This window comes from Gambusia affinis, linkage group LG05, assembly GCF_019740435.1.
Source record: "Gambusia affinis linkage group LG05, SWU_Gaff_1.0, whole genome shotgun sequence".
NCBI classification, from domain to species: domain Eukaryota; kingdom Metazoa; phylum Chordata; class Actinopteri; order Cyprinodontiformes; family Poeciliidae; genus Gambusia; species Gambusia affinis.
In genome coordinates, this window is record NC_057872.1 from 12,780,849 (window position 1) to 12,795,390 (window position 14,542).

A 14,542-nucleotide genomic window follows, 5' to 3' on the forward strand; every position below is an offset into this window, starting at 1 on the left:
CTTACAGAGGAGTGTAGTGCATTTATGTTTACTTGCATATTCCTACATAAAAGCCAGTCATTTAATTAGTAAACATTCCACCTGGATATATTTAAACCTGATTAAATACAATTGTTTAGTCCAGCCATTGTTGAGAAGTCCTGGTTACAGTTTACTGTAAGCTATGGGGACATGGCAAACTTGTGGAAAAATTGCATCAGTGAAATGAAAACAAAATCCAACCTTCAACAAATAAAAAAAACATCACCCTCATAGTGAAACATAGTAGTGATGGCAGCATCATGAAGTAGTAATGCTCTTCACCGGTAGGGACTAAGGATAGGTGGAGTTGTATACATGCAAGTTCTGCAAGAAAGACTTTTACAGGCTGCAAAAATAAACTGGGCCAGATGGGCCATCTTACAGCAGGATAACCCTACATGTACAGGCAGAGCTATAATGGAATGGTTTTCTTTTTTTTACTTGTAAAGACAAAACATTAAAATTAATATTTCCTTCCACTTTACAAATATGCGCTACCTTCTATTGGTCCATCAGAAAAAAAAGTCCTGTACAGTCAATGTAGTGTGTGTCTATGTGTCTCTCTCTCTCTCTCTCTCTCTATATATATATATATATATATATATATATATATATATATATATATATATATATATATATATATGCCACTCAAAATATGGCGGCAACGTTATCGTACAAATCTGACGCTCATGCTGCGTCTACTTTCCGATGTCTATGCTCACTATGACGCACGTCGGCTGGTAGTAAAGGAAAAAGGGGAACCAGTCCCGTTAACCTGACCTACCGTCTCTGCCTACATAAAATTTGCGTTTGCTTTACAAAATGTTTCGCCGATATTTATACACGGATTTAATTTAACAACCAAACATGTCGGTTTGTTCGTCGTCAGCCCGTGAATATATTCAGCTGGTAAAATTGACCTACGAAGAAGAATGCCTTTGTTGCTACGCTAGCTAGCTGGACTTAGCTTCAGGATGGACAGCTGAGTGCTATCAGGAGTAACTAATAAATGTCCTGTAAATGAATCTTGAGAGTACCGTCTCCTGAGTGTAAAGGAGGGGTTTGGGTGCCTTTTTGCTACCTCCGAACCGCGTAGACGATGAAGAACTGCGAGTACCAGCAGATCGACCCACGGGCGCTCTCCGTTTCGCCGCTGTCGGCTCAAAACCCGGACGAGAAGAAGGTGCAGCGCCCGCGGAGAAAATGGGAAGCTTTCCCGGGGAAAAACAGATTTTTCTGCGACGGACGGCTCATCCTGGCCAGACAGAACGGCGTCCTTCCTCTAACACTCGGCCTTATTGTTGTCACTAGTGGCCTTTTCTTTGCTTTCGAGTGAGTAACTTGCAGACTGCTCAGCGACTATAATTAAAATACGAGAAGTTGGGTTTTTTTTTTTTTTTTTTGTTTTTTTTAGTCTTATTGTAATGAAACTTGTTTTATTTCCAACAGTTGCCCCTTCCTGGTGCAGCATCTGACCGTCTGTATACCTGTGATAGGAGGGGTGCTCTTCTTGTTTGTGGTCGCCTCCCTGCTAAGAACCAGCTTTACAGATCCAGGCATTTTACCCAGAGCCACGGCAGACGAAGCTGCAGACATAGAGAGGCAGATAGGTGAGACCCCCCTCCCCTCCCCCCAACCACAGCGGGGTACATGGAGCAAAAGAGCTTTGCCATATGGAGGACACGGTTGTTGTGGAAACACAGACCAAGACCTAAGCAGATTACTGTGCCCTGTCATGGCAGGAGGAGCTCATAGCTACACACACTTTGATCTGATCACGTGTTGTTAAAATGTCACATCTTTTATTCACAGATACCTCAGGATCCTCAACATATCGTCCGCCTCCTCGAACCAAGGAGATCCTCATCAACCAGCAGGTGGTAAAGCTCAAGTACTGCTTCACTTGCAAGATGTTCCGGCCTCCACGGACCTCCCACTGCAGTCTGTGTGACAACTGTGTTGGTAAGAATAGTTTTGGAGGATCGCCACTTATTCTTTTGCTTTTTCTTTAAACTTACTCACTTGTTGCCTAAAGTCTTAGGTCATTGTTGAAAAGTTCGGGACTGCCTATATGTTTTTATCAGAATGAATTCAGTTTTATCACACTCATTAAATCCAACTCATCTCTGTTGCTGTTAATTATTTGCTTTGAAGAGAACTGGTGTTGAGGTCACTTCCCTAACAGTGTAGGGAAATTCTAGCTGTGTATTTCGCAAGCTGATTTAAAAAAAAATTTTTTTTTAAATGTGACCTAGTAACGGGAAGTGACTGTGTCCTATGTTGTGTACAGCAAAACCCCAGAGCCTCTGAGGGCTCATCACAAGACTCGACTCTTAACTGCTGTTCAATGATTCATTGGTGACACGGCACTGCATATGTGAGAGAGACAAGTCCGTTACACAACTCTACAGTCAGATAAGATTTTACCATTTAAAGCAAAGAAAACAAACTTACAAAGTCTTAGATTTGTATGAGCAACGATAATGGTAAACAGCGTCCTCTACTGGTAGACCAAACTCTGTAATTAATATGGACCCTTACATTCACTGAGAGATTTCCGAAACAGCCGACTTCCCCAAAACCATTATTTCTTCTTATGAAGATATGCTGGTTCTTAATAGGATACAATAGAGCTACTTTCCTGTAATATATTCATCTTCACTGCAGTGTGTTGGTAGCATAAATGATCAGTTGGAATGCTTTCGTGGAAAATGGTTTCCTTTTAGGTGTCTGTTCCGCATTTTGTATTTTTTGTGATTTCTTTGATAGCTTACTAATACTGAAAATATGAGTCTTCTTTCCTCAGTAACAACTTTCACACTAAAAAAAAAAGGTTCATTTAAGAATGTCACTTCCCAGCGTTTTTCTTTTTTTTTTTTTTTTGGTTGATCTCTTTACAAGCTACTGTCATGCTGTCTATATTTGACATATTTTCCATTTTTCTGTTCCTCCAGAGCGATTTGATCACCACTGCCCATGGGTGGGGAACTGTGTCGGGAAACGCAACTACCGCTATTTCTACAGCTTCATCATCTCTCTGTCTTTTCTGACATCTTTTATATTTGGCTGCGTCATCACACATATCACCCTCCGTAAGTGGCTGCGTCACTTAAAAGGAAGGAGATGGATCATTTGTCATGAGCCAAGATAAGTTTTCAGATATTCTATTTTTCTTTTCTTTACAGGTTCTCAAGTACAGAAAGGCATCGTTCAAGCCATTCAGGAGAGTCCTGCAAGATATCCTTTGTATAGTCTTTGTTTTTTATTTTAAAATGTTAATGGGCAGAGTCAGATCTGACTAAATCTGGTGCCAATTTGGCATTTACTGTATCACTTTATACTGCACTCACATTTTAGAAACAGCCTACCCAGCAAAAGTGCTTTTAAACAGAAGATTTGCTGTTTTATGGCTGTTTGAGATGATTTTAGTGGAAAAGAATATATATTTTCAGATAGTTAAGATTCACTTTTGATTATTTTACCTACTCCAAGTAGGAGTGAGTTTGCGTTGGTCTGCTTGCCTTTTCAATTTGAGTATTTGTCTAATTAAAGAATATCATTAACATTAGAATATTATTTAACTTTTTTTATGCCAGTAAATCAATTCAGAAAGTGAATCCCATAAATCGTCCTAATATATGTTCCTGAGATTAACGTTTTAATGACATTCTTATTTATTAACATTAATCTGAGTAAAAGCTGATGAGCTGCCTTGATCAAAGCCGTATCCCAGCTTATGTAGTGATAAGTGTGAAATCTAACACTCACTCTTTGTGACTGCTGCCATGTATCTTAATACTTTGCCTTGACTCTTCCCTGTGCACTGTGGTGGAATTGGTGATTTGCTTTTTCTCCATCTGGTCTATTTTGGGCCTCTCAGGCTTCCACACCTACTTAGTAGCCTCCAATCTCACCACAAACGAAGACGTGAGTATTTGGTGTCTAAAATGACGGAGCTGGTCTGGGGTTAGTGTTTATTACTTCTGTCACGAGCTGCCTGCTGATCGGTGTGCCGATCAACAGATCAAGGGGTCGTGGTCGGGTAAACGGGGAGCCGAGGAGTCTGGAAACCCCTACACTTATAGCAACATCATAACCAACTGCTGTGTCACATTATGCGGCCCAATGCCTCCCAGGTGCGTAATTATTCGTCACGTTTTCGATCCCTCTTCTTGTTCGAACCACTCTCATCACGGTCTGCTTTGTTTCCAGCCTGATTGATCGAAGAGGGCTCCTCCCTCCCGATGAGGCGATCCCCGCCGCTGCGGCCTCAGAGATGGAGCTGCCTCCCTTCACGCCCAAGAGCGATGCGAACATGGTATGATGAAAGCGCTTGCGGTCCCTCCCCGGTCCTGAATGCCCCCATGTTGCTGTGTGGTTGTTAGCCCCTCCCACCCTGTATGTCCCCCCTCCGTCAGCCTCCAGATCTCCAGCTTCAGTCCTTCGATTAGCGTCAACCACCAGCAGTTACATTTCTGCTACCGTTGTTAAGAACTTTGCACCACGATTGTGTTTATGTGTAAGAGACCTTTTTTCTTTTTCTTTCTCTTATTGAAAAATGAGCGTCTCAATAAAACTTCACCACAGTTTGGTTGAAATAACTCGGATCGCATCGGGTTCAAGTTTTCAAAGTTGAGGTGACCGGATTAGTGCAGCTGGACTTGAGCAGAGAACTTTTTAGTTTGACTTTTTACAACTGAGACTGAAATCATTTAATATTAAAGTTGAGCTGGCCGATTGTCAGACTGCAGCAACTATGTTAACTGGACAGTAAACACCTTATTTCTCTTTAGGTTTTTTTATTTATTTGCCTTAATGAGCATGTTTCTCTGCCATGCTCCATGTTATTAAACTACTCACTTTATTTTTGCATGTTTTGATAGGAATATTCTACCAGTTTTCATTATCAGGGCCTTTAAGTGGACATCTGTTGGGTTATCAGCACTTTATTAGGAATCATTACTCGTATGCCTGAAGTATATTTCTCTGAGTATTTTCAGCATAACAAATGTTTTATTATTTGCTTTGTTCATTGCTTTATTTTTATCGTCATGTTCATAAAAATGAGTTCTTTGATTTGTTAAATAAATGTTATTTTTGTATTTTGAGTTTTGGTCTGCTTTGAGTTTAGTCTTGTTTTTGAGCATTTTACACTTGAAGCTGTTTTTAACCTTGCATCAGGAGTCTGCTCTCCAAAACCGATTCAGATACACATTTGTATGTCTTTTACTTAAGAGTTATGGTAAAAAAAAAAAGAAAATGCACCCTTTTCAAATTGCTGTGTTTTTCTGTATGTTGTACAGTTTGAATCAGAAGTTTGCTTACACTCATTCTCAGCTTACATTTCTTATTGTTTGTAGGATTTCTAATAAGTGTCATTTTGTTGAATCATCACGTCATGCAACGTAATGTTGTCCAAAATTACAATTGCAATGAACTGCTTAGATGTAATATTTGGTTGAATATTATATCTCAGGCTCCGCTTGCATTTATGGCCATTTAGAGGGTCTTTAGATGCCCTTTCTGTCCTTGCCTGATCTAGGTCTTATTTCAATGCTCGAAATGACAGATGATTGAGGAAATAATATTTACAATGTCAGGTTTTCTCTTTCTTTTTTTTTTTTACCCCTACTTCTAATTAGGCCCTTATGTTTCCCAGAGGGGAATAATTTGTTATTCCAAGGACCATTAAAACTACACACAGAGATTCGGATATGTACTTACACGCCCACTGATTTGTAGATAAATGTCTGTTTGCAGACACCAGGATAAGAACAAACTTTTTGACTGTGCCAGTTATCTGTCAGGGCAAAGTTCGTATAAATTGGTTTCCTGGCACTGAAGCAGTTTTTCAGTATGGCTCAAAACAGAGCCATTTTAAACTTGATGTCAGCCTGTCTTATTTACTCTAAAACCAAATTTATTTTGTGTTTGAGCTCATTATGTTACTCCACCCAATTACTCAACTCATTAGCTTGAAAGCGTCATCTCAACTCATCGTTTTTGTCTTGTGTGAACTTTGAAAAATTCTCCTGAAGACTTTTCAGATCCTCCATGTTGGCAGCTGCTGAATATTGGAAAGTGTCAGTTTTGGAGCAGAGTCTCCTTGTTTGGTCAACATCTCAGTCTTGACCAAACAAGATTGATGTTATTCTGTGGGTGAGAGTTTGGGCCACATGGCTGAACTCTGGACACAGTGATCCTAAACACACCAAAACTATTTTCGTAATGTTTAAAGCATGGCAACATAAAACTTAGAAAATGTATTAACAGCCTCTTAAGGCTGGATCTGTGGCAGAAAACATTTTAATAAGACTGTCCAACTCTAAAGGCTACATAAGTTCAATGTAGTTACGTTTATGAATTTACACGCGTGTGGCTTAGAAAAACAAATTGGCATTAAATTTAGACTTAATTTAAGATTTGTGTTTTGAAAGCTGCATCGTTCCTCTAGAAAAAGAACATAAAAAAAAAACAATGTGAATTTCATTCAAATGAGTGAATGTAAACTTCTGATTTGAACTCAACATTTTAGGGTTATTTGGGCGTACGTATTTTTCACAAACTTTTCCATTGTGCCTTTCTTCCTCTTATGGTTAACGATGACAGTGCATTTGGTAATTTAGTAGTTTCGTACACGAAATTTACACAAAATGTATTATAGGATCTGGTGAACACTTGAACTGACAGAGGGTGTACTTTCTGTCTTTTTTTTATTTATTTTTTTCATTTTTATTTATTTTTTATTACCATGGCTGTAACTGTAACACATGACAAAAGTCTCACCCTCTGTGTTGTGTACTGTATCCGTTCCACCCTGCCAGGAGGAGAACTGTCAGGAATTTTCTTTGTCCTGCACAGCCTGAGGGTAGACAGTGCTGCAGGTAGACAGTTGATGGTAAGAGTAGGGCGTCCATGTCGAGCCAACCCCAACATCTCATCACTTTCCATTTACTGCGTCAGCTCCTCTGTACCGCTTACCTTCTGCACTACTAACTGTGCCAGATGCAGCCTGTGCAGATTTTGTGATGGGTGTCTGATGATGTGTGGATCACTCATGGTTGTCTAAATGTGGGTTTGCATGCTTCATCACAGCCAATCATGTTTGCCGTCATTAACGTTTGCTCGCTCACTCGCTCGCTGCAGGATCAACCTTGCTCTTACGGCTGATGATCTAGTCGAATGAAACTCTCCCTTGTGCATGTACGACCACGTCTACTCTTCAAACCGAAATCACCGGCTCAATCGGCTTATCAGCACAAACCATGTCTATAGCAAAGTTTTCTAAAAAGCACCAAAACTGAAAGCTGTATTTACAGGTATTTTGAATCCTACATTGTAAGGAAAATTATTTTTTTTAGCTGCTTCACTCATCAGCTTGATACATTTTTTTTTACAATATATGAGCGAAGACATGGCAACAAAACACATCGATCGTTCCGAGATGTGCTCAGATCCATTTTCTGTCGTGCTTATGTAGCTTTTTCTCTTCCAGAACACAGACGTAGGTCACTATTTTTTCATGGATCCTGTTGAGTTTTGCGCTCTTCAGTTGAAGGTTTCGGCTTCCAGTGCTGTTTAGGTTTAGAGATTTGTAATTTTTCAAAGTTTCTCTGTAGTCCAGTGAATATTCTCACTTTATTCACAAGATTTCTGTAAGATCTAAAAAAAAAAAAAAACCCAACTCTTAAATTTGATAATCTTAACTTTAAGTATCTCAAACTTTTGAATGTGAATTCTTAAAATTACTGGTCCATCGCAATAAATTAGAAATAGAATAGTTTATTTACTTTGGTAATTAAACTTTAAAACATCTACTTCACATGTGGATTTATTACTAATAATGATTGTTGCTTACACCCTAAATATTAGTCATCAAAACATTATATCACATAGGACCAACAAAAAAACTACTAAATTTTTGATGTAGAAATGTTATGTTCACAATCCCAATGAAGGCTGCTGCTTTGACAGTTGTCCAGGACACGTTGACACCCTCCACTAGGTTTGTAAGCGACAAAATGTCATTCAGGAAGAAGTCGGTTGTTCACAGAGCTCTGCATCAAAGCATAGTAATGGGAAGTTGAGTGGAAGAAAAAAGTTTGGTAGATACCAAACTTGCACAAGCAAATCTCACAAAACAGTTTGATGTAGTTCAGGGAGACACTAAAGATGATATGTAGGGTTTTTAAGGAACATTTTAAATGTGGATTTTCATCAGTTAATCATCTACACTAACAGAAAAAAACCTTTAAAAATATAACTGTACAATAAATTTATATTTATATATAACTTCGTTTCACTCTTTGAATTTAATTACTGAAATAAATTAAGTTTGGTTTAATTTACTGAGAGGCATCAACCCATTAAGCTAATTTATTGTGTGTTTTTGTTACACTATTCACTACAAGCTCAAAAGAGTTTAGTTCAATGGAAGACATTGAATGAGATCTGAGATGTTTCAGATCTCATTCAAATGCTTCAGAAACAGTGTTACTTCTTATACAGTTTGTTCTGTCCTTCTGTTCCAGAGATATTTTGGAAGCCCAACATTAAATTTGCCTAAAGCCTCTTCAAGAAGTTGGTCAGAAGATACTGAAACAAAAACTGTTTCTTTGTATTCCTGCCTAAGTCCAGCAGAAATACAATGAAACTGTTTAAAGAGTTACATTGACACTGATTTAAGGTAAAGATTTCTGCAGGCTAGATAACTTTCCAATTCTCTGGGACCGTGGTTTGTGCATGGTTGCCCTCTAATGTCACTCCATACTTTCAATTCACACCCTCCATTGCTTCTTCATGTGCGTCCTTTTGCAGTCTTGCCGCGAGGCTTTGTACTCATTGCTCTAACTGTGAAAACGGTTTCCAAATTAATCCTGCTTGATTCGAACTCTTGACATCACAACTTTCCTGTTCAAAGTCTGCCTGTGTTCTTGATTTGCCTGTTTATTTTTCTCCACGCAGTGCACTCAGAGCACGAAGGACGTGCTGGAGAGGATGCTCCACTCCTCTGACTTTCATGGCCTGTGCCCTTCAGGGAACCCCAAGACCTCGCCTCTGGTCCAGGAGGTTTCCAGCGCTCCAGCAACTGCAGAGCCCTCCCTCTCCTCCGGCTGCTCACGGCAGCTCGCCCGCCAGGCTGTGGTTGACCCCTGCCCCCTGTTGTCCCCTGTCGCTTTCAGCAAAAGCAACAGGAGAGACTCGCTGCACTCAATCAACCCGGCCTTCCGCCTGGCTTCTCCCTCGCCCACGCTAAGCCGCAGCGTGCTGGTTCTGGGCGACGGGCCTGACATTGGTTTCATCCCGCAACACTAAGGGCGCTTTGGTCACCATCAGAGCAGACATGGAGTCATGGCGGGGACTATACGCGCCTCAGGCTGCACACATTGCAAAGACACATTGTCTTTGTGTCCAAAACCACTGTAATCAGTCAGTGGTTTTGGACACAAAGACACTTAGTCAGAGACTTGGTGCATGTTGAAATTTGGTGTCGCAAAAATGTCCTTGTGAGGGGTTACGGTTAATTTAAGTCACTAGTGTCCAGTTGTACACATCCTTCAAAATGGAGGGGAATCTTAGTAAAACTTGAGAGCACAATATAGAGTTATTTTTTCACATCTTTTTTAGGACACTCGAAATGTCCCAGCACTCCTTCTGCTGAACCTCAGTGTTTGAGTTCTAATATGATATGCAAACATGGGCAGGCTTTTGAGTTTGGATGTTTTGTGTATAAGAAGCCAGAAACAAATGTTGGACTGCGAAATGCTTAGTTTTCCAGAGAGTGTACCATTTTAACAACAAAACGCCTCACGCATCGTCATCTACATTGTCCCGTCTATGTTTGAAGGATTGGTTATAGATGGACAAGGATTTCATACTTGTTGGAATTTTGCAAATCCTTTTGCAAAAGCCAAAAGGTTTTGGGAGACTCCAAGTTACTTCTGTGAGATCACACATATGTTTTGTGAGATCCTGGTTGCTTTGGCTATGTACTGCCACGGTTTTGGAACCTCTCCACCCGCTCTTTCGAGATCCCAAGTTACTTTGGTGAGGTCGCGTTGAAGATTGGCAAGAGCCCGAGTTACTTTTTTGAGCTTCTGCAAATGTTTTGTGAGTTCCTGGAAGAGATTCTTGAGATGCTGTTTAATTTATGCAAATCTCCATAAACGTTCTGTGGGATCCTAAGTTACTTTGCAAGATTTTTCTAAAAATGCGTGATCATGAGTTGCTTTTGTCAGACCCTGAGTTACATTTGTAAGATCATGCAAAACTTTCATGAGACCTCAAGTTACTTTCATGACACCTTGTGAAACTTTTCCCAAGATCCCAGTCATTTTGGGAAATCCTACAAATAGCTGGTAAAGCTTTGCTAGATTGTGAATTACTTTCAGATTTGCATCGACAATTATGATGACAATTATAAATATAACAATTATGATTTTAATTGTTTATAACTCGTGTAACTTAATTAAATTTAATCTGCTTAATCTGAGATTTTCAAAACAAGAGTCTTAGAAATAGCAAGCGGTGGAGAAAACTATATGTTTAATTGTGAATCATCCACTGATGATGTGGACAAAATATTACTTAAATTAAACTTAATATTACTCAAATATTACTTATTCCTTAAAATATTACTTAAACATCACTTGTGCAATAATTATAAACCTTTACTGTTACTGTTATAAGAAAAACAATAACAATACACAAAATTTTTTGGGGCGTCCATACAATTTCTTTTAAACTTTTCTTTTGCTATTGCATCGTAAAACATTTGTAGGATCTCATAAAATGTAACTCAGGTTGTCGCTAAAGTTTCCTTTAAAAGCTACATTTTATCTTTTATTTTTCTTTCTCTGGTGCTTTGGGCTCAGTACATAAAGAAGCTAAAGCTGGAAAATGATGTTAAAATTACATAGTTTTTTCAGATATCCCATGTGGAACCGGATGGAATGTTTTAGTAATTCTTTGTGTCTAAAAATTGGACGTGAAAACAAATTATTTGAGTCATGCTTGCAACTTTTTTTTTTTTTTTTTTTAACTAATTTGGAAGTATTTGTTGCTGACATGATGTTTAGTGTTTTCTGTGTTCACCCGTTTTTATAGGTTTGCCTGCAGCACATATCCGATGTTTTCAACACAAAACCCGAAACTACCATCTTATTAGACAGCAAACGGCATGGCGTGGAATGCACCACTAGGGGGCAGGATGTGAACTGCAAATTCAGCTCAGTCTTTATTTAGTAATGTGGACATCAATAGGGCAAATGCCTTTTCCACTTTATTATTATTATTTATTGTTCTTCCGTTACCGTTAATGTGGCTCATTTATTTATATATTCTTTTTGTATATGAGCTTTCAACGTGTTCATGTGTGGTGAGTTTGTGGGGATTCACTTTGGCGTAGCTCATGAATCAGTCTGCAGCGAAGCCTGTAGGTTGCGTAGACGGTTACAAGCAGTGCTTGTACGAACAAACTTGTTTGTATTTTGCAGTGTAGCAGTACAACTGTGTCATATGACCAATAAACATCCATGTTTGTTGAAAGTTTATTCGTTTCTTAAAAAAAAAAAAATTGCCTGCACTTGTGATCAAAACAAATGGACAAAACTCACGCAGGAGGAAAGCAGGTATCATGCAGAGTTAATTTTTTTTACCACAGATGCCTCATGGAAATGACGAGAAGGAGTATGTTGTCCACATGTGCCCAGAGAGGCCAGCTAGAAAAAGTTTAAGTGTTTCTGTCAGATGTGGACAGTGTGAAGCACTAAATGCTTGACAGATCCAAAGACCAGTAATGCATTGGACCTAGAAAGTCCGAGAACATGAAGTCATGATGTGCAGGAATACAGAGATGCATCCACCTGCTCCAAAAGAGGGATGCTGGAACGCAGGATGCCAGGATGAGTTATTTCCTTTTGCATTTTCTTCCTTGCAGAGCCAGTTGCATTTGTAAGTCTGCTGTTTACCTGCAGGCATTTTAATAAAACCTATTTGCACTCATAGGGCTTGTGGAGAAGAGACGCAGGAAGAACAGTAAGAAGCAGATGTGTTTCGCTCTAAATGACGTCTCACATTTGGATTGAGATAAAAGATACCCACCTCAGGTACATATTTCAGTCTGCTTTGAAACATGATAAGAATAATGGATTTTTTTTTCTATTTCTCTGAACACATTAAATCATTTAACTTCAAAGGACTCAAGCATGTCAGCATGACAACCTGTGTATTTCAAGCAAACAAAACACAGATGGTCAAACCTTTGGCTGAACGTCTTGTCGAAAGAATAAAAGCCAAAGCGTCGCAACCTCAGCAGATGTGTCGGATCTTAAACGGAACCAGTCGTCGCACCAGGAACCTCAGTTATGGTTTTGAAGGGGATGAGAAAAAGATGAGTGTAAGGATTGTGTTTTACAAGGACAGAGACCAGTTAGAAGGGATTTTGTAGCGGGTTGATCTGAAAGCAGTCTTGACTCAAAGATGGCCATTTTCTGCTGCAGATTATTTTTAAGAAAGAAAAAAAAATGAATAAACCCATTTGAGCACATTTATTAAATGGAAACATTGTTGCTGCGACACACTGGCGACCTGTCCAGGGTGAACCCCGCCTCTCGCCCGGAACGCAGCTGGAGATAAACACCAGTAACCCTCCCGACCCCAAGGGAGGAAGGGTGTACAGACAATGGATGGATGGATGGATGGAAACATTGTTGTATGCAGAATCCCTGATGCCACACCGTCTGGTCCAAAAAAAAAGAGGAAAATGACATTCGGGTGTGAACATGATGTAAGACAAAAATCTATCTTTCTAAGCCAATTTTCAAAATGTAAACATGACTACATAACTACAGCAAGAGCATTAGATAAAAATGTCTAAAACAACTGGAGCTTTTAGCAACATTTCTGAACACACACTTTAGTTTGTCTTGCTGCCACAGAAGAAAGCAAAATCTTCAAAGCTCTGTTAAAGAACTGAGGCATTTAGTGGTTATCAGGTCTCCATAGTGAGATTTATTCAAAAATAAAAGCAATTATTTTTGTGATGATCGCTTCAGGTGGTTTTTGCTGTAAAGCAAAGGAAATTTGTAGAAAAGCTGTTAAACATGGTGAGAGATCTGTGGTGCTGTGGGCTTGTTCTCCTTCAAATGCCCAAAAAACTTTGTCTGGAGATTTTGAAGAAAGATCCTAAGGACTCTGGCAATAAACTAAAAATGGGTCTTCATCATTGAGTATTTCAGCAGATTAGTGATGTAAAGCAAATTAACTCAGAAATGGACGATCAGACACAAGCTCACACTGTCTTCACAATAATATCTGTCCTATAGAGAACCTGAAGAGACAGCGTTATATGAAGAATGATTAAAGACCGTTATCTCTGTATGTCCCAGCTTTGTCAAATATTTTCAGAGATGGATGTTCTCTTGGCAAAAGATGTTTGTTCCAAGTATTGGAAATATTAAGATATCATGGTGAAATATATTTCTGGAAAAGTGATGTGTTTTTTTATTTTTTATTTTTTTTTTGCAAAATGTACTCAAATCATAGGGTGGATTTTTCTGATATTTTATTGCGAGATCTTGCTGTCGCAGTTGAAGATCAGGACTTCTGCGCCTGTGCAGCAGGGGAAAGCCACCTCTTTGACTGAATGCTAACACCTTACAGCTCCTCAAAGAAGTAACACACCATCCCTTCGCCACTGGCCGCCGTCCACTACATGCATGACTCATTGCACCTCTTTCCTCTTACCCCAGGCCTGTTGGGCTCTGCTGTCATGTGTGCAGCCGTGTGTCACAACCTCACAAGTCTTTTTCTCATGGCTCTCTGGTCTGAGCCGAACCGAGCCAAGCAGAAGTGAAGTGAAGCTCTTCACTGAACCAAACAGGTGACTCAGAGTCAGAGCTTGCTGTCAGCATCACTGCTGTGCTAAAAGTGTGTCTCTCTGCTAGGCAGCGGGGCTGGATATAATTAACCCTGTGCTGAGCTGAACAAACTGGCATGCTGAGTGTCGCCACTGAAACCAAATAGTGAAATGTCAACTTAGTGCCTAGCGAAAGATTTCACAGTTCTTCAACTTTCTCGTATTTAGTCAGCAACACACGTATGGCGTATTTTATCAGGATTGTCTGTGACAGACCAACACAAAGTAGTACATAAATGTACATTAGTATGCACTACTTTTAAAACATATATTTTTAAACACAGAAAATCTGAAAAGTGTGGCAGGTATTTTTGTTTTCACTCCAGTCCCTCTTGAACTGTTCCCTGTTTTAAAATGTTCATACATAAAATATTTATGAGACCATAAAACGTAATTTTTGCACCTTGCATTTATACACTATACATGTTGTAGATTCATCACATAAAATTCCCATTGAAGTGTGTGACATGGCAAAATCAAACAGGTCTGGAAATGTTCAGCGTTCCAGAACTGCGTTTGATGAAACAAACCCTGCTATGCTTAGATACGCTTACTTTGAAACATTTGAGCTGTGCTGCATTTTATTTTGCCTAACAAAAATAA

The 14,542-nt window shown here is 39.3% G+C and overlaps 1 protein-coding gene across 5 annotated transcripts; it reads left to right on the forward strand.

Moving 5' to 3' along the window:
- Positions 1 to 743: 743 nt before the first annotated feature.
- Positions 744 to 11,569, forward strand: zdhhc18a (zinc finger DHHC-type palmitoyltransferase 18a). Of its 5 annotated transcripts, none has more exons than XR_006370595.1 (10): positions 744 to 1,353; positions 1,471 to 1,631; positions 1,834 to 1,983; positions 2,976 to 3,113; positions 3,207 to 3,258; positions 3,846 to 3,948; positions 4,045 to 4,157; positions 4,234 to 4,339; positions 8,986 to 9,419; positions 9,477 to 11,542. XR_006370595.1 is itself a non-coding variant. In XM_044116494.1 (10 exons), the coding sequence occupies exons 1-9, from the start codon at positions 1,121 to 1,123 to the stop codon at positions 6,885 to 6,887; spliced, it is 1,098 nt and encodes a 365-aa protein (XP_043972429.1). In that variant the 5' UTR covers positions 744 to 1,120; the 3' UTR covers positions 6,888 to 6,919; positions 8,986 to 9,120. The 5 variants fall into 5 exon arrangements, 3 of the variants coding, with proteins under 3 accessions (XP_043972429.1, XP_043972428.1, XP_043972430.1); XR_006370596.1 differs by having other exon boundaries at positions 8,986 to 9,406; positions 9,469 to 11,542; XM_044116494.1 differs by lacking the exon at positions 9,477 to 11,542 and adding an exon at positions 6,846 to 6,919 and having other exon boundaries at positions 8,986 to 9,120.
- The last annotated feature ends 2,973 nt before the right edge of the window (positions 11,570 to 14,542 follow it).

Bases quoted from the DNA above. Each gene is read 5' to 3' on its own strand.
- zdhhc18a (XM_044116493.1), top strand. From the start codon at position 1,121: ATGAAGAACTGCGAGTACCAGCAGATCGACCCACGGGCGCTCTCCGTT. The intron at 1,354-1,470 runs GTGAGTAACTTG...TATTTCCAACAG, and splicing joins GGCCTTTTCTTTGCTTTCGA to TTGCCCCTTCCTGGTGCAGC. The intron at 1,632-1,833 runs GTGAGACCCCCC...TTTTATTCACAG, and splicing joins AGACATAGAGAGGCAGATAG to ATACCTCAGGATCCTCAACA.